Source organism: Mastacembelus armatus, chromosome 19 (genome assembly GCF_900324485.2).
Source record: "Mastacembelus armatus chromosome 19, fMasArm1.2, whole genome shotgun sequence".
Classification (NCBI taxonomy): Eukaryota; Metazoa; Chordata; class Actinopteri; order Synbranchiformes; family Mastacembelidae; genus Mastacembelus; species Mastacembelus armatus.
Genome location: NC_046651.1, coordinates 13,324,226 through 13,351,474, shown reverse-complemented (window position 1 = coordinate 13,351,474; position 27,249 = coordinate 13,324,226). Strand labels below are relative to the sequence as shown.

At 39.5% G+C, this 27,249-nt stretch overlaps 1 protein-coding gene across 3 annotated transcripts; it reads left to right on the top strand.

Moving 5' to 3' along the window:
* The first annotated feature begins 2,238 nt into the window (after positions 1 to 2,238).
* LOC113135614 (disks large homolog 5-like) lies at positions 2,239 to 27,140 on the top strand. 3 transcript variants are annotated; one of them, XM_026315800.1, is made up of 33 exons: positions 2,239 to 2,981; positions 8,748 to 8,816; positions 9,566 to 9,719; positions 10,041 to 10,184; positions 11,492 to 11,675; positions 12,362 to 12,618; positions 12,893 to 13,205; positions 13,447 to 13,677; positions 14,258 to 14,442; positions 14,543 to 14,668; positions 14,909 to 15,041; positions 15,158 to 15,282; positions 15,629 to 15,804; positions 15,996 to 16,099; positions 16,286 to 16,378; positions 16,867 to 17,826; positions 18,089 to 18,212; positions 18,472 to 18,607; positions 19,034 to 19,155; positions 19,463 to 19,546; positions 19,638 to 19,797; positions 20,586 to 20,748; positions 20,827 to 20,960; positions 21,129 to 21,290; positions 21,376 to 21,559; positions 21,853 to 22,001; positions 22,298 to 22,468; positions 22,573 to 22,769; positions 22,915 to 23,058; positions 23,158 to 23,285; positions 23,694 to 23,803; positions 25,466 to 25,575; positions 26,141 to 27,140. In XM_026315800.1, the coding sequence occupies exons 1-33, from the start codon at positions 2,684 to 2,686 to the stop codon at positions 26,242 to 26,244; spliced, it is 5,934 nt and encodes a 1,977-aa protein (XP_026171585.1). In that variant the 5' UTR covers positions 2,239 to 2,683; the 3' UTR covers positions 26,245 to 27,140. The 3 variants fall into 3 exon arrangements, with proteins under 3 accessions (XP_026171585.1, XP_026171583.1, XP_026171584.1); XM_026315798.1 differs by having other exon boundaries at positions 9,551 to 9,719; XM_026315799.1 differs by having other exon boundaries at positions 2,684 to 2,981; positions 9,551 to 9,719; positions 18,089 to 18,209.
* Positions 27,141 to 27,249: the final 109 nt, after the last annotated feature.

Genomic DNA, 27,249 nt, shown 5'->3' with positions numbered 1-27,249 from the left:
TTATACACTTTCCTCACTTCACTGTTTCTTATATCCATACTGGAAGTGAAAAATTCCCATCAGCTGGAGGACAAAGAGGGATGAATATTTTATGTTGCTATTTGTGTGTTTTCTCTCTAGTGGAGACTGTTTGCTGTGATACCTCCTGCAATTTAAGGGCAAAAGGAAATTTTGCGAGGGCTAAGAGGGAGTCCCATTTGGTTCGCTTTTACTTTTATAGACAGAACACTTCACTGATCCTGATCTTGAGACAAAGTGCTTTAATTATTAACTTGTGCATGTGATAGCAGGATGCTGCAGCCTTTCTTGAACTTCATTCCATTTAAATACACACACACACACACACACACACAGTTAAACTGTCTTATTGGACATGTCAGTTATGTGCGCATGAGAGTCGTGTCAATCAATAGTATCGGTCTGTGTCATCAGTCCCAGTGACAGATGAGACCTGCAAAGGTCAGCCTTTGATTAGCTCTTGGCCCTCAGTTCCCATCACATCCCTGTAGCTTTCTCTTAAATGAGTTAAAGGATTTTGATTTTGATCATTTTTGACTCAAATCCCTTACTTGTAATCACAAAATTAAAACAAATATCTGTATTACTTGATACATATTACTTCATATATACTTGGTGTTTTTTTTAAGCCGTGGATGTTGGATTATTTGTTTTATATGTTACTTTAAAAGAAGGCTACCAAATGAAGCATTTTTGGAACCAATGAAAAAGTTTATTCATGAAAGCTCAAACATAATTTGAATAAACAAAATTATTAATTTATTGTCATGGTTCTTTGTTTCAGCTTAATTCACATCCCCATCACAGGCCTGTAATGTTAATACTGTCTTCCAGACAATCTGTAAAACTGATGGGAATTTTGTGTAGCTGTCCAATGAGGAATGTGCAGGCAAATGACATTTGGTTGCCAGGGATGTAATCCTGCTTTAAACTTCATGAGTGCATATATGCAAATTACAAATTCAAGGATTAGATCAACAACACAAACAGATATATCTGTATCAAAAGATATCACTATACTGCCTGCAGAGTTGCAGCCTGCATGGCTCAGATATTTGACAAAATAGGACAATAAAACCTGTCCACCCTGTTTCTTTTATTTATGTATGCAGTCTGCATACTCTAGCTAAAGCAGCTTTGAAGAAGAGCAGCATACTGTCTGCCAGAAGTCACTCTGTAAATGGCTTCCACTTAATGTTTTCATTGCAAAACAAATCTAGGTTTAAAGGTTTAAGGGGGTTGCAGCCAATTTATTGTGTATTTTAGGATTTTATATAATTCCTGAACATTACAACTAATTTTCTCAGTGAGTGTCAAATGGATTTTCCCTGCAAGGGGAAACAATAGTTGAGCTGTTATATAACTATTTACATTGTTAAAGCAGTTTTAAACTTAAATAAGGAAATGTATAGACACACTGTGTACTGTATTAAACCTTAAAGCCAGCTAGCTCCAGACGAGTCACTGTCCTTAAAAAGGCAATACTCTGAAGCCCCTTAACAGTGTAGTCAGTAATATGGCAAACAAGCTCAAAGTAGATTTAGCATCTAGTATTTAGCATCTCTCCAGCTGTGTTAGTACTGATGCTACAGATAAGCTTGTGCAGACAATTGTATAATTTATGATATCATTTCATTCTTTCCTGACATCTACTTCCTTTTAGAAGTGACAGGAGACAAGACAGATGAGAAGCCAACAACTATTCTGTCTGAGTGGATGTTGTGCCATGATTGCTCTAAAAAAGATGAAAACCTAAAATAAAAGTTATTGGTTTTGCATTAGAATGAAATTATGACCCATGCGCGCTATTGTGGTGACACGTAATCTTGTACATTTACTTAAGTACTGTAGTTAAGTACAAATTTCAGGTACTTTTACTTCAAGCCACTTTGTACTTCACAATAATTCAGGCTACGTTTGACTCCACAATTTTATGACAGCTTACTTACTTTACTTTACAGGTGAGTTTATTATCCTTATGAGTAATTTTAAGTAGACCTACACCTTCCTACTTTTCATGCAGTGCATGACGTTTACTTGTAATGGAGTATTTAGTAGTATTCAGTAAAATAATCCTCCATAATGTCCTGGAAGAATATTCTGCAGGTTTTACAGAAACTATCACACCATTTTCCTTGTTAATTAAAGCAGAGAGGAGCCAGGTGCGTCCCCAAAGAAAGCCACGCCCACAATTACCTTAAATGTCCATTGCTCGGAAATCTGATTGGCACAGGGCTGCAGCTGCTTGCACGGTGAGACATGGCGGAGTTTGTGGCGTCACGCAGAGGACTCCTGAGGAGTTCTTCTACTTTTCAGCATATCGAAAGAAGTTGATTTTGGGACGGCATTGGACTCGTAGTGTGTGCAGAGCTGAGCTTGGAGAGGCAGAAACGTCTTTTTTCAGGAAGGACTGAGCGGAGGTTGAGAAAATGTGTTGTCATCATTGTGCAGTCAACAGCCTTGGGCAACAAATATGGCTACTTCTTGTGTATCCTCCAGTTCGGGTTGAAAAACCGTCCTTTTTGGGCCGAGCCGGATAGTTTCGAGGAGTCACCGTAGTAGTCCGAAGTGAAGTTGACTGCCAGACAGATTAAAGAGCTGGGTTTGTCCTGGCGCTTGTTTGTTTGTTTGTTTATTTAAGGGGAGAGAAACAGTAGGAGAAGAGATGGACCCTAAGCACAAAGAGTTGTTGGAGAAATGTTACCAGAACTTGGTGGAGTCGATAACAGATGTGGACCGACTTGTGGATGTTTTGGCTCATTGCGGGACTCTCAGCCAGTCTGAACGCTACGAGCTGGGACACAGCTGCTCCTCCAACTCGGAAAAAGTGGACCTTCTCTTGAAGATACTGATAAGTAAGGACAGAGACCATTTTACGGAGTTCTGCACGGCTCTGGAGAAGACGCACCCTCACCTGCTGTCTGTGCTGCAGGATGGCATCGGACCGGTGGATCATTCAAGCGGTGAGAAACAATCACAATATCTCTTTTTTTTTTACTGCTCTTAAGTCCTTGCATTGCCCCGCAGGAAAGTAAGAACCAAAATCCATTAATATGGAACCATCTATATCTTTATTATAGTGATGCATATTGTGTGTTGAGGTCTAGGGACCTTTATTTTGGTTAGGATTGTTTTCGATCCAGCTGTAGGCAAGATCCAACTAATGTTAGGGGTATTGACCATATGACAACTTGATGCACGGTATGACTTTTCCTTTGGGCAAGTATAGGACTGCACAATCATGTGACCCAATGTTTTAGTCTGACACTACTGTGCTTGTTTTTTGTTTTTGTTTTTTTTTTTTGCTCTGTCACTAAAAGCACAGCCTGCTATCCTTTTGTGAAAGTATTTAATGGAGCTAAAAACTCAAACAATCAATGTAGTCATAGACAGGGCTGCCTGAAGGGGGGTGTGTGAGAGAGAATGAGGCAGTCAATAAGGCACTGTCGAGGTCAAATGAATGGGTGAAGAATTAAGTGGTGTAAATGAACACAGTGCAGTGACTTACTCAGCTGCAGCCCTACTATAAAATATATACATAATAAGAGTCACAATGTCAAGTTTTTGCTCAAAATGTTTGAGGTGATGATACAATTGGACGATCATTTCAATGATCATTTGATTATGGATTGTGCTGCTCTTGAACTGTACTCCATTATAGAGAGGCCTCATTGTAATACATAGGACAAAACAATAGAAATAATCTTCACTGTGTTGCAGTGCTATTCAATTCAGCAGCAAACTGGTAGCTTCCAGCTGAATCTACACTTTTTTTTTTTTTTTTCTGTTAAAGGGAGAATTTAATGCAGGACTTCAGAATTAGATTGCACTAGTTTCTTTTTTGTTTTTTTTTTAAGGTTGCTGTACTTAAAGTGCTCATTCAAGATATTCAGTTTATTATCACATAAGTCTGAGTAAAGTAGTAAATCGTTAATGATTGATATAGCTGGAACTAGGACATTTTTTTTTCTCACTAAATGTCTTAAATGATTAATCATCATATTTATTTTTATGCACATTGTCAGGTTTCTGCGGTTTAACTGATCAAGTTATCATTTACCTCTTCCAGCAGTCTACAGCCCACAGCTTTTGTAACAAAATATATTCAGGATGAGCCCTTTACATGATTTTAGAGAATATCTCATATATGCTGCTCTACAAAGTAGAACAATTTGAGAATATCCACTGACAATCTGCAGGCTTTATTCCACTGTAACATAAATTTACAGTGTGCACCACCATTGTTTTTAAAATGAGAATAGCTAGTACACATGCATGCTATGTTGCGTTTAATGTTATAACACACATTTCTTCCTCGTTCTCTTCCTTATCATTACAGCTTGATAACAGCAATTTTATATTAAAACATTGCATTGTTGATGATAGAGTGATAAGATGCTATGTAACTGATGCGTGTATCCTGTAGTTCCTTCAGTGTGAAGTTCATTTTGTGCAGTATGCTCACAAAAATACACCTTGTCCGACCCAGTTATAGGTAGCTCTACACGTTTTACTTCTTCACAGCTAAATCCTAAAGCTACAGAAATGCACTTGTGGTTTTTATGATGATAATAAATTTGTCATCTCATTCAGCAGAACTGGTCGCGTTACTTGTTACTTTGTTCACTCTCAGCTATTGTGTCATATGTGCAGTGAGCTGAAAGGTGAGGTGTTAATTATATATTTGTCCTCATTACTTATGAGCGCTAAAGCTGTGGAGTCAGTCTTCTTTTCCCTAAGCCTTTTCGTTTTTGCGCTGCATTTCACAATTGTGCACCCAGTCTAAAACTGTACTGATAGGATTTCTGCTACTGAAGAGATACAAGTACATAAACATGTTCTGGGCTGGTCTAATTAGTTTGGTGTAGTCTGCAGCTCCCTCTTGATTGTCACATAGGACAGAAATGGGCTGAGCTGCTTTTTGCTACTGGGCAGACAGGTTCCTCCACTGCACAGCTAAAAGAAGGGCCTTTTCCCATGAAAGCTGTACCTTGTTACAGAGTAGACTCTTCAATAATATGAACCAATAGCAGCCTGATCTTGTTACTCCACACTCACCTAAAATCCCAAATGGTGAGAGTTAGCTCACCATTAAAGTCAATAAAGTGTTAACTAGTGAGAGGTTTGTTAGTTAACAGAAGTGTGGTCTATCTAAATGATCAATGAGCTGCAAGAATTCCACAAAAAAAAGTAATAAAATGTATACTTGTTCAGTATTTAAAAGGTGTATAGCCTAGTGGACTTATTTATAAAAAAAAAAACAAAGACATTCAGTAGTTTTATGTAACCATAGCTCCAGGGCTCAACAGTAGACACCTTTTGTTTACAGGTTGTTCTTACCTTTTCTTGAATAACAATAATGTTATGGCAGCATATAATATGGGTGTGTGTCGTGGCTGACGTGGACACTTGGCTGTACTTTACTGTGTCACTGCAAAGTAAGACAATCGAGTGCTTCCGCCGGTGTAAAATGATTAGTCTCACCATTATTTACAGTGCACTTATGTTATTATTACCATGGCAATTGGTAAATGCAACAAGCTTTTTTTTTTTTTTTTTTTTAAGCTGGTTCGTACTTTAAGCAGCATTAAATTTAGTATAGTGATATATTTATATTGGGCTAATTGAGAAGTTCAAAAAAAAAAAAAGCCAAAGTTCACTGACATGAGTGTATTGTACACCAGTACCAAAGTCCATGTAAGTTTACCGAAAGGGTGAGATGTTTCCCTTTGAACCACAGATGTGATCCTGCTGGTGGAACTTGGTTCATCCTCTGGATACTATGAATGTCTGTGGCACATTTCTTGGCAAGGCATGCAGTAGTTACTGAGATATTTAGAGGTTGCCTGTGGATTTTCACACTAGTTCAACAGGTGGCAGTAACTCACCAAGATATCCAGAAAGGGACCAGCAAAGCTAAGGAGTCTGAAGAGTGCTAGCAAAGTTCTCATGGATGCCAACAATGCTGGGCTTTTCTGTTGAGGAAACAAATGTACTCCTTGTCTGTTAGATTTCAAGGACATGCACAGTAGAGTCTGGTAACACGTGAATGTAAATATAACTTCTGATTGTTTATTAAAAAAAAAAAAAAAAAAACTCCACAGTTTTGTCTGGGCCACAACCAAGCCTTCCTTAATGGATTTCGTTGTATTATATGGTTATTAGAATCTGATGAAACACTAAAAATAATGCATTTCACAGGACTGGTATTTTTCATAGAAAGCATTTTTATCACAGCTGGTGTAGCACAGTTCGAAATAATAAAATGTGTAATGGCTTTAATCTGTGCAGTGTATGTGCACTGCTGCCTTTTAATGTTAGTAACATCTGAGTTTTTTTCCTTTAATGGCAGTTCAAAATGTCTGTTAAAATGACTTATTTTATCATCACAGCAAGTTAGAATTTCACTGCAAATAAGGTGAAGCAACTCATCAAATTCAACACAAAGGGTATATCCTAATTCCCTTAATTGCGTCCATGTTTTTGTGTCTTGTCTTTTCCTTGCATTGTACTCCCATCGATGTAAGATGCAAGAGATATATGAGATGGTGTTTCCTCTGATCCCAACTGATTTCTGATTTTAAAAAGGGGGTGTTGTTCCATAACAGACGCAAAGGATGGTCTCATTTATCCTCTCACATCACCTTGACCCTTGCTGTAGGATAGTTTTCCAGATATGAAACGACTCTGAGATTGACCAAGGTAGATGTCTGTTTATTTGACCTAGGTTTGTCTGCTCAGTCCCCCCTGTGCTGAAAGAGTATATTTTATGTTTTGTCAGATTGAAGAAAAACATGTGCCCATGTTTACAGAAAGGGCACAGTATTAAGTGTTTCTCTCTCAGTATCGGTGGAGCAGAATACCACATGTGATTTTTAAATCATCAGAACTAGGTGTTGATGTTCCTGTTTTCAGCTCGTGGAGAAACGGTGTTAACTAAACTTTCCAACAGATAAGTTGCCACCCTTTCTATCTTGTTCACAGGCATGTTTTAGGTAGTTCAGGAAAAGTCCAGAGAGCACTGCATGACTTTCACTATGGCAAAGAAATCAACCTAGAGATACTTTGAGTGGTGAGGGCCAGACCACAGCAAGGTCCAGACATGACTTACCAACCAGAAAAGTGAGTGAGCTATGACACAGTGAACCTTGCCCATTGAGACACTCTGTGCTCAAACACAGTCATGGGAAACTTAAGCTAGAGTGAGAACAAAGAGAGCTTGATACATGGGATGCCACGGTTCCTGAGACACATCACTTTTCTCCCCCCTTTCAGTCCTTTGCTGGGAAAAAGAGGGGTGAGCTATGTTAGCTGGGTGCCTTCCAATCTTAATCAAACTCATAGTCTCCTTTCGCTAGTGGGAACTGAGCCAGCCAGGGATTGATGTAGAGTACTGGGACATGGGTAAATAGAATCGTTTGTCATGCTTCTGCTCTGACTTGAGCAGTAGACTTTGTATCTGGAGCAGAAGTTGCAGACTTAAATGAACTATAAGCTGCTCATCACACAGCCAAGTAAACCTTGATGAATACAATAAATAATTTCAGTTAATCACATTGTGATCACAGAGAAAATGATTATCCACTGTGTTGAAAACTTCAAGCGTTAGTTCAGTCAGCACTGGAATTTAGTGGCTAATCTATATTTGACATTTACATAAATCTGATAACCATACTTGAGTCAGTAGTCATCTTTACATGAACAGTTACAAACCAATATTATTGAAAATATATTTTTAAAGGAGGAATTTTGACACTTATGTCCTGAGTGGGACATTTTGTGGTTGCTTATTGATGCCTGTGCCTATGTAATATAGGCACCAATCTATGGAATTTATGAAATGCAATATATTGTTGAACTACTGTACACACTAACATAGTGTTTCAGCTAAATTGGTTTATCAGTCTGTTTCTGTCTGATGTCTGCTAGTGTAGTTAAAATACACTGGCAGAGAAAAATGCACATCACACTCCTTATGATGGCAGTTTATTCCAAACATAACTGCTTATAACCGTCAAATATCTTTGGAAACCCCCTCACCACACCTTCCCAATATCAAAACAGACATGTCCACGCTCAACAATTTCTATCTAACTTTCTCAAACCAACAATTTAATAATACACACATAAATACCTGTCAATCAATTATTTCATAGTTGTGACTTATGCCAGTTTTTCACCTTGAGAATCTTTTTTTTACCAAATGAAGTACTTGCCATTAGAATAATGAGAACACATAAAAATGTTACACATAGTGGCTTTAATAGATAATTGGAAAAATGCAGAATTTCTTTTGCATTGTTTTTAAATAGCCTGATCTCATAATACTTACAGTGTTACATTGAGGCTTCCTTTCTGTCCAGTTAATTATGAATCACTGTAGGCTATAAAAGAAGGGGCTTTCACAGGGGGCTGTGTGATGTTGTCACAGAGGATAAAAGGGAAAGCTCTGATGCTGCAGCCTCTTTGGGGCCTTGGTTAGTCAGTATTCAAGCTTTCTGGCCAACTGATAATTAGCCACACTCTACTGTCAGCCCATAGGCCCATCATCTCAAGTTGGGGGAAAGTCCCACCTTATTATGCCTCCAGCTGGACTTTTTTCAGCAAAGGCCCCTGAATGTAACCTAAGCTGCTGAGCCTTGATGTACCATACAATGCTGGAGGTAATTATGGGACTATAATGCAGACGTGGTTGAGCACAATCAGAGCTGACTTTGTCTGTCTCACAGGGTCCACTTACAGCGTCTTGTCCACCATGCCCTCTGACTCGGAAAGCAGCAGCTCTCTCAGCAGTTTAGGTGAGTGTTGATGCATTCATGCAAGTCTGGTGGTGTTGGAGTGACACGTGTAGAAATGTCAGAGACAAACATTGTCTTCCTGGAAAAAAATCCAGTGTGTTCTAAGGAATCCGCCACAGTTGTATGTTGTCATTGGTTGGTGCCTGTTTAGACTCTTGGCACACGCAAGTGATTATACAGATGTGAGAAGGATTTAGAAACTCTCCAACCCCCTCACACATACAAATTTGTACACAACTTGTTCAATTAAGTCATTCACTGCGAGAGGATTAGACTGCTCCACCCCACTGAAAGAGGGGCAAGATTTCTGTGTGATATATTCATAAGCACTGTTGGTATATAAAGAGAAGTTGAATGTTAGACTGATTTTAGTTTTAAAAATGCAAGCAAAGATAAAAATATGTTAAGTAATGTATTTATTCTTGATCTAGTAGCTATAACAGAGTTCTTGCTTATGATTTTGTGATATTTAGACCAAAGAAGTTCTGTGTAGTATACTAAGGACATACTGCACGTAGAACTAGTGCAAGTACACTAGTTGTACATGCAAAAAGTTGAAATCAAAAAATGATCAACAGTTTTGTGAACTCACACATCACTTACACATTTTATTTTATTTTAATTCCATTGCGTGATTGTGCATTACGTAGGAAATTGGTAGAGCTGGACTAACACCGCCATCATTTGAGCTTTGTGAATGGCACTTGCCACCAGTGACATGCTGACTCACACAGGTACGCCTGCTCAAGCATCCTCCCCTCCACCTGCCCATATGGACAGCCATCAGCTGAATGAGAAGATGGAGACAGTTCTGTTCCAGCTCAGACATGTGACCCGTGAGAGGGATGAACTACGTAAACGCCTAGCACTCTCATCACCCGGAACCACCTTTGATGACTGCAGGTACTGTTCTGATCTCATTCTCTGTTTTCTGAAACTAGCATTTACAGAAAGATGCAGTGAAACACCTGCACCTGAATAGAGGAATTGGGCATGGTTTACCTTTCTTAAATAAAAATACATTTGAACTAAGATCTGATGTAAAATGTGCTCATTTTATTAAACAAGGGATGAGCATACAGTTTTAATGATGCCTCTTTTCCCTCCTGTTCCAGTAAGTTTGTATTAATGTTTATTTTGCTCATTCTAGTTAACTTTTCATGTGGCATCTTAAATTTCAATTTTGATGCAACACAATTTTTACTTCCTTACTCTGTAAAATAGACCAAACACAAAAACAGGTCATGATTATGAACGTCTGAAGCTGCAGTGCATGAAGGCAATGGCAGACCTGCAGTCCCTGCAGAACCAACATAGCACCACCCTGAAGAGGTGTGAGGAGGCTGTGAAGAAAGCCGACTACTACCAGTGAGTGGAAAGCCTACTACAGGGCCTTTGTAAATTTTTTAACAGCTGGAGCATTTGTGCTGTATGCATTCATGTCCAGCCTGCAGGCTTTTAGCTGGTATTCAGTTTTTTTCTGACATATTCACAGCAGATTGCATAGAACAGATTTGATTTTTGTCAGAGTAATAGGGATATAGCCTTTATACCAGTCCAAACACTGATGAGTTAAGCCATGAAAAAAATCCTCACAGGCCTTCATCAATTTAATTTGATCTTTGTGATTGTTTTTTTTTTTTTTTTAAGTTTTTTTTTTTGTCTGCTTTGCAGCATAAATCCAGTCATCTTTTCAGACCAGAGGTTGAGAGTAGACTGAGTTACTTCTCTATAAGCAATGCTTGTCTTGAAGAGTTCATGGCAAAGCATCCTCTGTAATCATCATCTGAGCCCTGTGCATTGCGCGACATCTGTGCCATGAGGATAATTGTACAAACCGAGCATTTGTTGTCCTGTGAAATAGGCTCTGCCGAGTTGACGTGAAGGGAAGGCTGGTCCATTTGTGTGATTTAATGATGCCATACTGTCTCTAAAGTGTAGGGAAACAACATCTGGCCCCAATGCAAACAGACAGATGAAGGATTATTGCCATGTTTAAGCCTCTCCTTCTGGACCCTGTTTGCACATCACAGAAAATCTTTATTACTGTCCTGTCTGCCTTTGCACTTGTTCATTCATACTGAGCACCATGCTCTGTGACTTAACAAATCACATATAAATGAATTGTACTTTAAATAGTACACAGGCAAGTGTTAGCACTTAATAATACAGAACTGTCTTGGTTCTTTCAGTGAGAGTCATGTTTGAACTCATACGAGTAAATCAGTATTACATAAGAGTTTGTTTTTAACATTGGTGTAAAACAAATTAGTCTCAATTTTAAACTAACTCTAACGAGTGTGAAATCCATTAAGAAATTCTGGTGTTATTGCTGAGCAGTGCTGAAATTATTAGTTGAAAGAAATATAATAATCAAGGACAATGTTAATCATTTCAGTAGTTGAACAAGGAAACATTGTAGAAATTCTCTGATTTTAGATTTTTTTTTTTTTTTTTTTTTTTTTCGTATTTGAATATCTTTTGGTTTTGGATTGTTTGGACAATCTAAATGTATAGCCCTGACATTAGGTTCTGGGATTTTTTAAGCAGTTGAGCATTTGTTGTCCTGTGACACATAAGACATAGTTATGTTTTATTGGCTTTAAATACTGTTATGCTGATTAAATATAACTGGGAGCACTCGTGGTTTGATGGTACTTGTGGTATGTCCTTAGTACACTACACAGCCGTCTGGTGAGTGAGCATGCCCAGCTGAAAGACGAGCTTCAGGCGGTGAGACAGGACAACATCCAGCTGGTCAGGGAGCACAACCATGTGAAACAAGCCTGTGAGGAGCTGAGAAGGTTGCATGATGACAACCAGAGGGAGGTGGCTGACATGAGGATGCTGCATCAGCAGGTACCTGATGATTTCATTAACATCAAATTATTTTATATACTTACATAGATTGCTTCCAGTTTCTTGAGATATTTTCTTTGTGTTGTGCCTTTAGTAGAGAGTATAGCGGCAGAGATGAAACACTGGGAGAAAGAGAGCAACAAAATCAAATTAAAACCAGAATAGAACAGTGCTGACTAGTACAAGTAGATGGATCTGTAAATGCAGTCGTGTTCTGTACCAACATCATGTTTCATACAATCCTACAGTTGGTCTTGTTTTTTTTTTTTTTTTTTTACACTACGACTGCACCAGTCTGGTTTAAAACAGAACCGAGATGCTCCTTTTCAAGTGGGCTAGGTGTAGTTGTCTGAGGCATTTATCTGATTAGTTCATTTTAAATTGAACTAACTTTGTGTAACAGAGTTGCACATTCTAACTTTTGAACACACAGGTTCTGATAAAGGACTGCCATTTCTGTATGTATTTGTCTTTTCAAGTAAAGCTTTACACCATACAGGAAGTAAGCTCAGCTCACAGTGGTCTTGTTCTTAATTTGATCACTTGAGCAATAAATTAACTTATCTGTGCCAAGACACTGTACATTTGGAACTGGATTACTTCCATTACCATACGATTTGTGAGAAACAAGCTGTGTCATTAGGGCACTCTGATTCAGTAAAGAAACTAAATTGTGTCACTTCCAGGTGATGAGAGAGGGGTCATCTGATATCCTCAACAAACTGTATGACACAGCTATGGACAAATTAGAAGCCATGAAGAGTGATTATGAGGCTCTGAGGAAGTGCTATAATGAGAAGATGGCTAGTCACAATGCAGACCTGAGTCGTTTGGACCAGGCTGAGGAGGAGAACCACCGGCTACAGAAACAGCTGGACATGCTCTTGAAGCAGAGAGATGCTGCCATCCACTATCAGCAGCAGTATTCTTCTTCTATAAGAAGGTAAAGCTGGAAATATTACACACAAAATGAGCTGCACTCTGCAAGAAATCTGATGATTATCAGCAGTTGCAACAAACTTTGTTACAAATCGAGTGCTTGAGCTTAATGCCGAGGTCAAATCTGTACAGTGCATAAAACATTCTTAATCCAAGGCAGATGACGCTTTGCAGTTGGGCAGATGCTTTTTGTTTTCATCCAGTTTTTTTTCTTTGCGAGTCTGAAATTTCATGCTGTAAAAAGCATTAAAACCTACTACATTCCTTATCTGGGACAGGTTTGACAACACGCAGCAAGAACTGTCCAAGGCTACAACCCAGAACAAGGAGCTGCACCGAGAGATGGAGCGGCTGCAGTCAGAAGCCACAAGGCTCAAGACACAGCAGCTCAAGGCAGTAAAGGACTGTGAGAAATACAAGGATGAGCGGGACTCTGTGATCAGTGAGTACCGTCTGATCATGAGTGAACGGGACCAGGTGATCAAAGAAGTGGACAGGCTCCAGACTGGGCTGGAGATGGCAGAGGCCAAGCTGAAGAACACTTCTTCAGAGAGGCGGGTGGCCAGTGAGGAGCTGGAGGCTCTCCGACAGGTGACAGTCGAAACAGGGACTCCTTAGTCATATAATAAAAATTAAATTTTGTAAAGTTGTACAAGAAGCACATCAAATACTGTCAGTAAAGGTAAGTAGAAGCAAGTATAGATAAGTAGAAGAAACAATACAAAATAAAGCCATATTAATGATATGAACTAAAACTACTTGCTTTAAAGTAAGTTAGTAAGTACAAATATTACTTTGAATTGAATTTATAATCACCATCATCTTTTTATAGGAGTTGGCCTCAGCACTCATTGACAGGGACAGAGCCATCTGTGAAAAGAATGAGCTGCTGGAGAAATATTGCCATGAGGTGAAGGACAAGGCCGAGGCACAGAAGGAGCTAAGCCAGGCCTGCAAGGATATTGAGATGGTGCGTGAGGAGAGGGACGTAGCCCGCAAGGAGAGGACAGAGGCCATCATACAGAGGGACCAGCTGCTGCGAGAGTATTACCAGGCCAGACAGGTAGCCAGACAGACGGGAGATTTGACTTTACAAATGGTGGATTGATTTATTACAATGACAATAATCCTGTCATCCCGTCTCATAATATTAATAAATGTTTTTTTCCAGCAGCTCGTGCGCCTGCACCCATTGATTTAGTTTATGCTAAGATTATGCTATGTTTCAGTGTGATTGTAAGCTTAATTGTGATGTAAGTGCTGACTTTTCTGCATTAGTAAATTACCAGTAATTACTGTGGAAAGACTGACGAAGTTCACATGAATACATCACTGCGTCTGACATGGATAAATCTATTGTAGTCTAATGGAATTAATTTCGCAATGGACTTAATTAATGCTCTCACTACACTTGGCAGTCTCTGGACCTTTATTTAAAAAGAGAAGAAGAAAGCATGTGTGTTGATAAGGCAGAAGACTCTCAATGATATGTACATTTATTATATCTCACTGTGAAATGATGAAACAAATGTATTTATCATTCTGTCTGACAGTGTATTAGCTTAAAAGCCCTGATCTCTCATCACTCCTTGTCCACTCCAGCATCAAAATTTATCACCTACCTTTTCCTTGCACTCTTTTAGAAACAAGACTCTGCCACTGTGGACATGGAACGAGCCAACAAAGAGATTGAGATGCTGAGGAAGCAGTACGAGGCCATCACTCAGGAGCTAAAGGAGGCCTTGCAGGAGGCTGAGGTAGCTAAGTGTCGACGGGACTGGGCCTTTCAGGAGAGGGACAAGATAGTTGCAGAGAGAGAAAGCATTCGGTAAGAGTAGATAAAAAAATTATGTGGTTCTTACACGGAAACTTAAACTTCAGCTACTTAAATGTTTTTGCTGCTTCATGAAAATGTGTGCATCTGTCAGCACGCTATGTGACAACCTGAGGCGAGAGAGGGACAGGGCTGTGAGTGATCTAGCAGATGCTCTGAGAAATCTGGATGACATGAGGAAGCAGAAGAATGACTCTGCACGGGAGCTGAAAGAATTGAAGTTAGTCACTTCTCCACACAATTTTCTACTACTTCTTGCCATATTTATGTGCTCTTTTGCACTATTTTTAGGTATAAAATTTGAATACTCTTGGAGTATGTGAGAATCTGTGCTCCTCTGCTTTGGTGATCCAGAAAGTGAATTTCATAGTAGACCTTTGGTGCCACCCAGTGGAAATATTATGTCAATTACTCTTAAAAGCCATTGTGCACATTTAAACAAATTTTATATTTCCTGCAGAGAAAAGATGGAGGACCAGTTGGAAAAGGAGGCAAGGTTTCGTCAGCTAATGGCTCACAGTTCACATGATTCAGCCATCGACACAGACTCAATGGAGTGGGAAACGGAAGTTGTTGAATTTGAGAAGGACAGAGTAAGAACCACTTTGTCTTTTCCACAGATGTAAATTAACTCAATGATTTCTGATTTGAAATCAGAAAGTCAAGATTTTAGGAAAAACAGTTACTTCTATGTTTTGTCTTATTTCAGGACATGGATTTGAAAGCACTTGGGTTTGATATTGCTGAAGGGGTAAATGATCCTTATTTACCAGGAGATTGTGGGATATTTGTGAGTAAGGTAGACAAAGGAAGTATTGCTGAAGGAAGATTAAGGTAAAGGTCTCACTGCTTAACCACCTCTGGCACATATTATTATCACTGGGTATCCTTTGCAAATGCTAATAATAACCTGAATTTTTTTTTCTTGAGATACGATAACAATATGTTTTAACTTCTTTTAAACAAAATGTGCCAAATTGCTCAAACAACAAACCTCTCATTAAAAAATAAAAAATAGACCTAATATTGAGTGCTGCTTTTGATACTAAATGCTATGGACACATATGTCACTGCTCATGAGGTGTTAAGGTTGAATATCCAGCCTTATGTTTTGTTTATGTCCTTCGTTTCATTTGGATAATTTGATTAATCAAATCATCCCTCTGTTTTGTCTGTTCAGGGTGAACGACTGGTTGTTGAAAATTAATGATGTGGACCTGACCAATAAGGATAGGAAGCAGGTGATCAAGGCTGTGCTAAGTAGACAAGGGGTGATTAATATGGTGGTTCGCAGAAGGAAATCACTAGGAGGACGGATCATCACTCCAATCCAGATAAACCTAGCTGGAAACAAAGGTCAGCTTCAAGCTCCAACTAAGAAATACACTTTACAGCGTAGACGACTACTATTAAAAGGAAACGAACATTTTAGCCCAAAAAGTAGTTATGTGTACATTTATTGCAAGGCTACAAGTCTGACAGATTTTTAACTGTATATTTGACAGCCCTTTATAGTAATTAACAAATAATTTCTCATTGTCTCTCAGATAGTGGCATAAGCCTAGAAAGTGGAGTGTTTGTTGCTGCTTTAGCACCAGGCAGTCCAGCTGCCAGAGAATGTGGCCTTACTGTTGGGGACAGACTAATAGCTGTGAGTATGCTGCTCAAAATCTTAAGTTACATGGAAAGTGATGATTCTCATTTAAAGCCCTGGGGCTGCTCCTGAGCATGAACACTGCTGCTACTGTAGTAACTTAGTCATGAGTGAGATTTGGATTTGTGTGTAAATGTACAATTATGTAAAAATGTTTTTTTTTTTTTTTTTTTTGGACTACAGATCAATGGAATTGCACTTGATAATAAGTCACTCTCTGAATGTGAGTCTCTGCTGAGAAACTGCTGTGATTCTCTCAGCATCTCCCTCATGAAGGTGAATTCCTCACTTACTACACTCTCAAAAATTGTCCCAGGCACTATGATGTGAACTCAATGAAAAAAGGCCCTTTAGTACTACATGTAGTAGATTAATTTACAGTGGCCCTTTGCAAGTATCCCTGATTAATAAAGTAGTGCTTTTCTTGGAATGCAGTAGACCAACAGTGATTATAAATCAACTCTGACCTCACACTGTTCTGCTTTGAATATTAACTAAAAATCTTTTTTTGTATAAAACGTACACAAGACAGTTTTCAGATTAAGACTACAAATTGTGTTTAGAGACTGGTATATTTTAGAGATGGAATGTCTGATAACTTTTTAGTATGAGGATTATGTCCAGCTTTTTTACGGTCTACATTCATCAGCTTCACATCCCACTGTAACTTGCAAAGATGGTCCTTGTATTCCTTAATTTCTTGTCACTTAGAAATCAGTGTAGCAACATAACCATTTATTCACCTCCCCTCTTCACCCCCACAGTATCTTCCACAAAGCTGTTCTGGACAAAGTTTATTAGAAAATTTGAAAGACTCAGAAAAGCTCTCTCGGCTCCATTCCTGTGAGGTCCACACCAGGAGCTGCAGAGGCTCTAAGCACAGCTGCTCCAAGCAGAACTGCTCCACACAAACGGACATTTGCAGCTGTGACTTGGGTGGCAGAGGTGACGAAGGGTTTAAAGATACAGGTGACTCTCTAGACAACAGCATTCACTCCCACCACAAGCCCTTTTCCAACAGCCCACTACACTGTCGCTCCCTTTCCACCTCCCACACCCCATCAGAGCCCCACCCAGACTTTTGCTACAGGAGGCAGGAACTCCAACACCACTTCACGTTCAGTCCAGTTCTGTCTGATTGCAACTCACCTCAGACTGCTGTGGACTGGGTACATAGCTCTCCAGCCAAGCCCAGCGGAGGCACATGGCCTAAAGTTATAGCCGGAGCTTCTGTTCCTGAGTGCGCCCAGTTGTCCATCTACAAAAAACCCAGACAGAGGAAGTCCATCTTTGATGTGACTGCTTTTAGGAGACCTGAGGCCACACCAAACCTGGACTACATGTCTTTGTCTCAGTTGCCCAAAAACCTGCCACAGAGCTCAATATCTGATCAAACCCCTCCCACACCACCAGCCAGGAGCGACTCATTCAGGTTCAAACACCGGCAGCAGAACAGCTCAGCATCGGACTCTACCATCACCACCGACACTCCCCCGGCCTCCCCAGTCCAAGCTACAAGCCCACAGGATGAGGTAGAGGCAGGTAACCAGCTGTATTACACAGACACTCTTGCAACAGAGACAAAGAGTGGTTCTAAGAAATTTGCTGAGGTGGAGGGGAGTCAACACAGAACCGAGGAGCAGGAAAAGAGGAGGTACCGACCAAAATCGGCACCGGCTCTGCGCCGAAATGTGACTCCATTACACATCCCTGTTCCTATGCAGGTAACCTGGTGTCCTTATCTGAATCAGGAACACTTGCATGTTGCTAGAATGTCTTATTTTAGTGGTGAAATAACTCGATGATTATACTGTATAGGATTTACTTGATCAACTTTTGATCAGACAAAAAACATCATTCAATGAAACCTTGGGCTGTTGAATCCTTGGAAACTTTACTATATTAAAATGGAAATGATTTAATTAAAATATAAAGAAATGTCAATTGCAGCTCTAGTATAATTAGCCGTTTGTTTGCACTTTGCAGGTACAGAGTTTTTCTAATGATGAGCACTCCCCAGAGCCAGTTGGCTTGTTACGGTTCTCTCCTATGCGAAATAATCGGTACAGCATGCCCTTTGCACCGCCCACCTACAGCAGCATTGCAGGTCGTAAGTTATCCGAACAAGAATCTTCTCTTCAGTTTTCCTTTCATGTTCGTGATGCCCTGATGTGTTCTCAGTTTTTTGTAACCTGGTCTGTTCTTGACATTTGATGTAGTTTGACATTTAATTAGGTTAGAGATGAGAACTGGAAGATGCACTTGCCATAATAATACATAGAATGGTTTTATACATTTGCAAAGTATGTTTTTGTCTTCACTGTCTGAGTTTGAACAGGTCTTTATTTTCATCCTTTGTGTTCCTCTAGACCCAGGTTTAGCTCCATGTCCTGCTGTGACTGCAGTGATGAGGAACCCAGTTTACACTGCCTGGAGCCATGAGATTCAGAACAACAACTGTCCTCCAGCTCCCAGCTCAGGAGTCCCCTCACATTCACACACAAGGTACTAACATCTGCCAGTCTATTACTTTTCCACACTGCATTATTCTTTAATTACACTGAAAGGCATTTTTCACAGCAGACATTTTGACTTGTCATAGGAGGCAAGGCACCAGTTACCAATAACATTTGATAATACTCTGTTCTATTAAAGCCTTCTAGTAAGCTGTGGCGTGATGTCAGCATGCACAGTACCAGGTCTCTGGAAGTTAAACAGCTAATGAAAGTCACTGCTCAACTTTATCATTATTTGTTTTATTAAGGTAAAGTCTATTTAGTCAGCATGATGTGATTTAAAAATCTTGTGATAGTGTACTTCTTACACAAATGTGTTTACACTGCTCTAGAACTCATTAACAGATGCCATGCAGCAAATCACATCTTTCTGAGTTGAATAATTAACTGCTGGGGACTTCTTCTTCCCTTTTAGCCCCCAGCATCAAGGTTGCCTCAGTCTGGACTTCAGCCACAAGCGCACTGGAGAGTCGACTGAGATGAGCTGTAGCCAAGCTCCACAGAGCCCCAGCACCCTGCCGTCTGGCACCAGGCAGGGTATGTACAAAGGCCTAGTTTCTAGGCACATGACTTTCATGTGACTTTCATATGTTCTGTAAATCATCTGTATTCAAAGGTCAGTTGCTCAAATAACAAAAGCTGCTTAGACATTTATCAAATATTACATTGGGCAGTAAAAATGATGACAGTAATCAGGGCAGTCTGTCAAAAAAAAAAAAAAAAACACCTTCACTAGATAATTTCCTAGAGGAAAACCTGTAACTGCAATATTTTAACTATGTCTTCTATTTCTTTCTAATTTTGCTGAACTCACTACTTCAAAAGTTTTCTGTTTGGTTTTTAGGCTCTTTCACCGCTTTACAGTTTAGGGCAGAACGCATTAAGTTCCCCCCGACTCGTTATCCTCGCTCCACTGGCTCTGACAGAGGTACGGTTCACTTTGGCAGCTACATTGTCTGATGTACCGTTACAGTCATAAACAACAACTCTTGATTCACACCTCTCTTTTGTCATTCCAGGCTCCCTATCACATTCAGAGTGCAGCAGCCCAACACCTCCAGTGTCTCCTGTCAACCTGGAGACATCATCGTTCACTAGCAGCCAATCACAGAGCTCAGTTTCCACCCAGCACAGAATATCAGTCAGCCCTGCACCAGTTGGTGACAGGCGAAAGGATGGGTAGGCCAGCCTCTTGTCCGGGTTATTCTACTGTCATCATTTAGCAGAGCAGGATGTGTTTTCCACCATTTGTCACTGCTTCTGTCTGCTTCATTGTGATAAGTGCTTGTGAGGCAGTAAACACTGTGAGCCTCCATCTCATATTGTCAGAACACTGACTCAACATCTATATTTATTCTCTTTCCTTTTTGCTGCAATCCATTATTACCTGAAAACTTTCTCTCTTGTTTTGGGTGATCACTCTCTTTCCTCTATCCATCTCTGCTCATCAGATCTCATCAAACCTGCAGAATTTCCCCTTGAGGATTAATAAAGTTCTTCTTCTTCTTCTTCTCTTTCTCAGACTTGTTACTTATAACACTTCTTCTGTCAGACTTCCAAGGGCAGTTAAGCCCAGATTCTTCTCTTTAAGAAGCTTGAGGTTGGTCCTGTGCTGCTTATAGCACATACAGTATCTGCAAGGCTCTGTGTACAGACTGCAGATATCTATGATGCAGAGGTCCCAGATTTGTTTGAATGGTTAATAGTCCAAATAATGAATGCTAACATGTATATGTGTTTGTATGATTGCATGACTTCATTTTCCAAATTCTTATAGCCGAGACCTTTCACAGCCTTGTTATACATCTTTGTTTTGATGAAAGCATCAAAAGCAGATCACAGTACATTACAGTAAAATATCATATAGCAGGTTCTGCTTTGAATGTTACTTGGTATTAAGTGTGTATCATTCATTGCCAGACATTGTACGTCAGAGGTACAAAAGTGTTCCTCTTTCTTCCCTGAAGGCCATACTTGGAAGAGCCACGCAATGTGACAGTACAGAAAGGAGCAGAACCGCTGGGGATCTCCATTGTCAGTGGAGAAAACGGTGGAGTATTTGTGTCCAAAGTGACAGCAGGCAGCATTGCACACCAGGCTCATTTAGCATACGGAGACCAACTCCTTGAGGTATAGCAGTTACCAACTGAGCTTCTACCTGTGCGTTTTCATTTCTTTGTGTTTCTAATAAATCACTGTGGTTTCCAGTTTAATGGAATCAACCTTCGCAATGCTAATGAGCAGCAGGCACGGCTGGTGATTGGACAACCATGTGACACTGTCACCATTTTGGCCCAGTATAATCCTCACATGTTTCAGCTGGGCAACCACTCTCGTTCAGGGTAAGAATGAGAAGAGCAAACACCACTTAAGTAACTTAAGCAAATGGGTTTCATAAACTTATAAGTAAGTTTTATAAGTAATTATATTAATTAAATGAACCTGTGTTTTCAGTATATAAGAAAAAGAACTAAACTGTGTAAAATAGATTCCCCTTTTGTTCTCCTCAGTTCTCGTATGGAGTCCATCAGCAGCCAGCTAACACCCCAAGACAGTGGAGCCATGGCCCTGGACAATAACCCCACCACCCCATTAAGTGAGCAGAATGATGACACCATGACACCATTGTCTAAACAGATGACTCCTGGCACCATCCCTGACACCTTGTTCAGGTAGGCCTGGAAAGTGTATCCGTTACATGTTGTGGTGGTCTTTTGGTGGAAGGACATAGAAACTGAAATTACGGTTTTTCTTCAGGCTTCCTGGGTCAAGTTCCCACAGGTCGGCAGAGCCTCGAATAGTGAGACTGAAGAGGGTCCAGGCAGAGCTGGGAGTTCAAATCTGTGGAGGAAATGTATATGGCATCTTTGTAGAGAGTCTGGATGATGACAGCCCTGCTAAGGGTCCTGATGGCTTACAGCCTGGAGACTTGATATTGGAGGTATCTGTAGTGTTTAGTGTTCAATTAGAATATAACTTGAAAAATTACATCTGCCCTAGATAAGACTCCCTGTGACTGAATGAGATCACCTTGCATTTACACACTCAAAGTTCAAGAACTGCTGAATTTCAGCAGATTTAATAGAAACTTAGCAGTTTAGACACAAACATTTAGGCCTCGAATGTAATGTTTTGTGCATTGTTTGACTTGCTTTTACTGAAAATGTGTTATTCTTTGCTGGAAGCCGAGCTCAGCGTCCTTTTGTCAACTGTGTAGTTGATGTTTTCGAACAGTACAATGGTGTCAGCATGAAGAACAGAACTAAAGAGGAGGCGTACCTGGAAATGTTGAAACTAGCAGAAACGGTCACATTCAAGGTGCAGAACTGTGTGGATGACCTACCTATGGTTAAAGACTCCCCTGGAGATGGGTTTTTCATAAGGTATTCTAATCATTTCCTCTAGTAAACAATCCAAACAAAGTCGTGCACATTTGAGTTTACTGCCATGCAATTAAGTCAACAGCTACAGCAGTACACAAGTCATCCTGAGCTCATTTTTGAGGCAAAACAAAGAACCTTAAGGATATTCTTTTACCAGATTTTACTATTTTGGTTTTAGTCAAGGCTGAACCTGTAAAAAGATTAAGTTGAAACACACCTTAATATTCATCTTTTTTTTTCTCTCATTTATGTCAAAGGATGTGTTAATCATGCAGCTGTAATATTTGTGTTTTCAGAGCACTTTATGAGAAGGTGGCTGAAGTAGAGCAGGAGCTGAGCTTTAAGAAAGATGACATCCTCTACATTGAAGACACGCTACCAAATGGCAGCTTTGGCTACTGGATGGCCTGGCAACTCGAAGAGAATGGGCTGAAGCTGAAGGCAGGGCAGATTCCAAGTAAATACATGTATGTCCAGCCGGTCATTGCTTCCATATTAATCAAGCTTAGATAAGTACCATGGGGATGATCACAGTTGAGTCGATGTAAAATCACTGATCTGTATTCACAAGGGTGGATCAGGAGTTCTACAAGAAACACTACATGGCTGAAATGAAAGATGATAACGGCACCAGCAAGACACTCTCAGCTGCTTCAAGGAGGTCCTTCTTCCGTCGGAGACTAAAGCACAAACGCAGTGGATCCAAGGACGGGAAGGACCTGATGGTTCTGGATGCCATAAGCACAGACTCATTACCCATCACAGAGGGTGAGAAAACACCATCTAGGTTTCATGGTGCAATTATACAGCAGGATGGTGTTGCTAAAAGAATGCTAGTTCAACAGAACCCTAGCCATGATAGAGTATCTATGCTGTCTTGTGTAACTTGGAATATTTTTCTTTTTCTGCTCAGATGGCCTGAGTCTGATGTACCAGCGGGTTCAGAAAGTGGAATGCCCGTCCCCCAGACCAGTTCTGATCTTGGGTCCTTTAGTGGAGGCCACTAAGGACATGCTAGTGAAGGAGGCACCTGCCAAGTTCTGTCGTTGTCTCCCTGGTGAGCGCACGCACATTACACATCAGTGTGTCAATGAAGTTTTTTTTTTTTTTTTTTTTTTTTTTTTTTTTTTTTTTAAACCGGATTTATCTTACTTAGAGATTATGAAGGCATCTCAGCAGGCAATAGAGCGAGGAGTAAAGGATTGTGTTTTCATCGACTACAAACGGAGGAGCGGTCACTTTGATGTGACAACTGTTGCATCAATAAAAGAAATCGCAGAGAAGGTAATTCTTTATTGCTGTATAGATAACACCACATAATACATCTGTGAATAAAACCCAGATAACAATTCTGGCTTTGAGTATAACTGTCAAATTTCTTCATCCCTTTGTTTTTAACCTTAGCCTGTGAGTCTGTGATTACAAATAACATGTTATGGCTGAACTGCTAATTTGATCAAAATATAACTAAAAATAATTTTGAGCACCAACCCAACTGATTAACAGATTTGTCCACATTTGGAAACAGTTGTGTAAACTACTACATAACTCACAATGTGCTTTAAAAATATATGCACTTAGCCTGTGTGAGAAAAGCAAGGCAAGTTAATTGGCTTTTTTTTTTTTTAAACATTCTGATTTGAACCATCCCCCATTTCTCATGCAATGTTTTGCTGTCATTTTCTTTCATAGGACTGTCACTGTTTACTTGACATTGCCCCTCACGCCATTGAACGTCTTCACAGCGTTCACATTTACCCAATCGTCATATTCATTCGCTACAAAAATGCCAAGCAGATAAAGTGAGTAATCCAATCCCTTTAAAGATGTTATTTTCTAATTTTCTGCCTGAAGATGACATTTATATTAAGCATGTTTTTTTTTTTTTTTTTTTTTTTTTTTTTTTTTTTTGAAGCCACTGCTTTTTATTCAATTTAACTTGGGATTTTCTCATTCGTATGGGATATTTCAACATCATACTTAGAAAATTAATCATTCAGTATTTTGGTTCTGGTGAATGTTCAAGTATCAACATACACAATACTATTTGTAACATCTAATGTAATCACCTGTTCTTATTTGGCAGTTAAGGGAATGGAAATTGAGTTTATATATAATCATAAATGGAACAGTTATGCAAAAATGTGGGATTTTTTTTTTTTTTAAAGACATATTTACATGCTCTTTCCATTCAGGACAATGCTTTGGTCAAGATGATGGATATTAGAATGACTGGGCTGCATAGTCCTCCAAAAATCATTTACATCTCTCCTTCCAGGAAATATTGTTGATTACTCAGTTTTTTTTGTCTGTCAAGACAGATGCTCAGGAAATTGACATCTGTAAAGTCTTGCTGCTTTCATAATCATGTTCATGCTGCAGACAACAAAAACTAATTGATCAACCTGATTTGATCAGTGTCATTAGTTCAGAAACACACAGCCTGCTCTCATCCACCACCTGCTCTGGTTTTGATAGGATGATTGTGATATCTCAGAAATCCCTCGGCTTTTTCATTTGAAATCACATGGGAAGATTAAATTTTCAGCACTGTTCTTCATGCGCATGTATACACACACTAATAAAGATGCATTGAGATCTGGTAGAAACAAGCTCTTTTGACCACATATGTGCACACCCACATCTGCAAATCCATGAAGTGTTGCAGAATACAAACATGGTGGAGATTGATTCCTACTAAACCTTCACTGTCATCAGCTGAGTGCCAGCTGTCCAGGGAGTGCTCACAGGGCCTGTGGCTCCACTTGTGTTGTGGGTGGCTGACACGATCGCTGCCCTCATCCTTCACAGCCACCACATACACATAAATACACCTCCCACTGCCTGCTTGCTGCAGCGATTGACAGATCTCAAGCTTTTTATGGGTTTTTATCCTCTGGAAAAGGCATCAGCAGAGCAATATGTTGGATGCATACTCTGTGCCAGGGAGTGTGATTCTAGGTTGGGTCAGAGGCTCCCAGTGGGTGAAGACGGTTTAGATAGAGTGAACCAGTGGGCTGGAAGAGTATTAAGACGGAACGATTTCACTAAAGCTCTACCGTGGTTTGTTTGACCTGCTGTAGGTAGCACCTGAAAGGGTTGTATGGTTTGATGAAAATCTCAAATCTGGTTTATTTGGCTTATTGTGGATAATGTTACAGTAGCAGAATATACAGTCAAACCCTACAGATACTTTAATATTGTTGCACTGCACATTTTGTTTTACATATGTTGTTTTTGTTGTGAATTTCAGGTGAGCTTCTTGAAATCCTGCTTCCAAACATACAAGCACAATGTACATAAAATAGTGTAATTGTAAAGTCTGATCTGAAGAATTAAATCATAAAAACTATATAGAGCTGTCAAACTGACTTTTTCCACACTAGTCTATTGTGCCGTGTTATGGAACTGTGTGAAGAAGTGTTCTCGGATGCTGACTGATGCCACTGATGTTGTCTCTTCAGAGACCAGAAGGACCCGTTGTACCTGCGGGATAAACTCTCACAGAAACATTCCAAGGAGCAGTTTGATGTGGCACAGAAAATCGAGCAGGAGTACAGCTGCTTCTTCACAGGTTGGAGGGAATGGTTTATTTTCATTTTAGCATACTAACAATAGTATGGATACAGGAATGACTAATAATCACACTGATTGTTTTTCCACTTTGTTAGCTGCTGATACTTCTTAATCCACAGTACAAACTAGATGAATTGTGAATGGTCTTTTTTTTATTTTTTTAAACTAAGTTTCTTAAAGCACTGAAGGTTATCTGAGGATTTGGAGCATGCTACCTCTGTGGTCTTTGAGAGCTCAAGCTTTCATATTTGGAGCAGCAGGCAGTCTGAGACACCAAACTGTCTGCTGATTAATAACTTTATTAAAGGAGGTAATTTATGATGATGCTTTGTAAATGAACACATACCATGCTGAGCCCATCTAACAGGGTGTCTAACCATCTTCTGCACACAAATCACAATGAGAACTATGATTACCAGCAGTTATAAACCTGGCCATTGGGTGGTCAGTGACAGTGAAGCGGGTATATCCCTGTAGATTTGTATGCATTCGAAAAAGAAGTTTCAGACAGATGTTTAACACTCCCCATGTAAATATTCCTCCCCACCCTTGCTGTGTTGCAGGCGTTGTCCAAGGAGGCAGCGTTTCTTACATTTGCACTCAGATCATGATCATCGTGGAGCAGGAACAGTGTAAAGTACTGTGGATTCCAGATGGAGCACCATAGAAATTTCACCTCATGTCACACAAAAACCTTAGAGGATGTTAATTATTATTATTATTATTATTATTATTATTGGACATGCAGTGAATTGGTACTTCTAACAGATATCAAGGTTAATGCCAATGCTTTTCATATATAGCAATATCAGCACTGATGACGATCACATGCTATTCTCACTTCAGTAGTGATGTACTGTATTACAGCTAGATTTGTTTACACTAGTCTTTAATACTTGAATGTTTGCTTTCCCTCTTATATTCAGTAGCACTCTTTTTAATCCCATGTCGATCCAAACTGAAGAGGAAGTGAACACAAAATGGACCACTGTGTTCCCTTTTATTTATACTTTTTCCTTCCATTTAATTTATCTAATCAAAACACAAATGTTGGTTATGAACCTTTTTCTTATAAAAAAATATATAGTTGTCTAGCTAATAGGTGATATTTTTCAGTTAATCTTATTTATAGTGGAGAGAGAAATTGAGGAAAGTTTGCCCCCTTCACATTATGCTGTACTCTGCTCTGTCTCATGGCATTTCCCCCCCCCTGCTGACATAATATTGTGTCCATGTTAAATGGATTTATCATTATACATTCTTGGATTTATCAACTTCATGATGAGTCATACTGCAGGTTATTTTTGTTTCATCACACTTTGTCCCAGTTGGTACGTTCTTATTGGTATTGCCAATACTGCTCCTCTTTATCAACTGGGTTTTTAAGAAGGGATTTTTTTTTTTTTTTTTTAAATTGCCAGTTCAAGAACTGTCAACTAAACACATTTACCTCTTGGATTTTCAGTAGATCACATCATTATTTCATCAACACTTCAAGTCAGGTTTTCTCTTAATCATGGTTAATAATTCTGTAAGAAAATATTAAAGCTAGAGTATACTTAAGGAGAAGTAAGTTGTCTGTGTTCTCTAAAGAAATGTGAGTTGTGTTTTCTTGAACAATTTCCTCAGCTTTTGAACCTTTTCTCCAAAAATAATGAGCCAAATGTAGGTG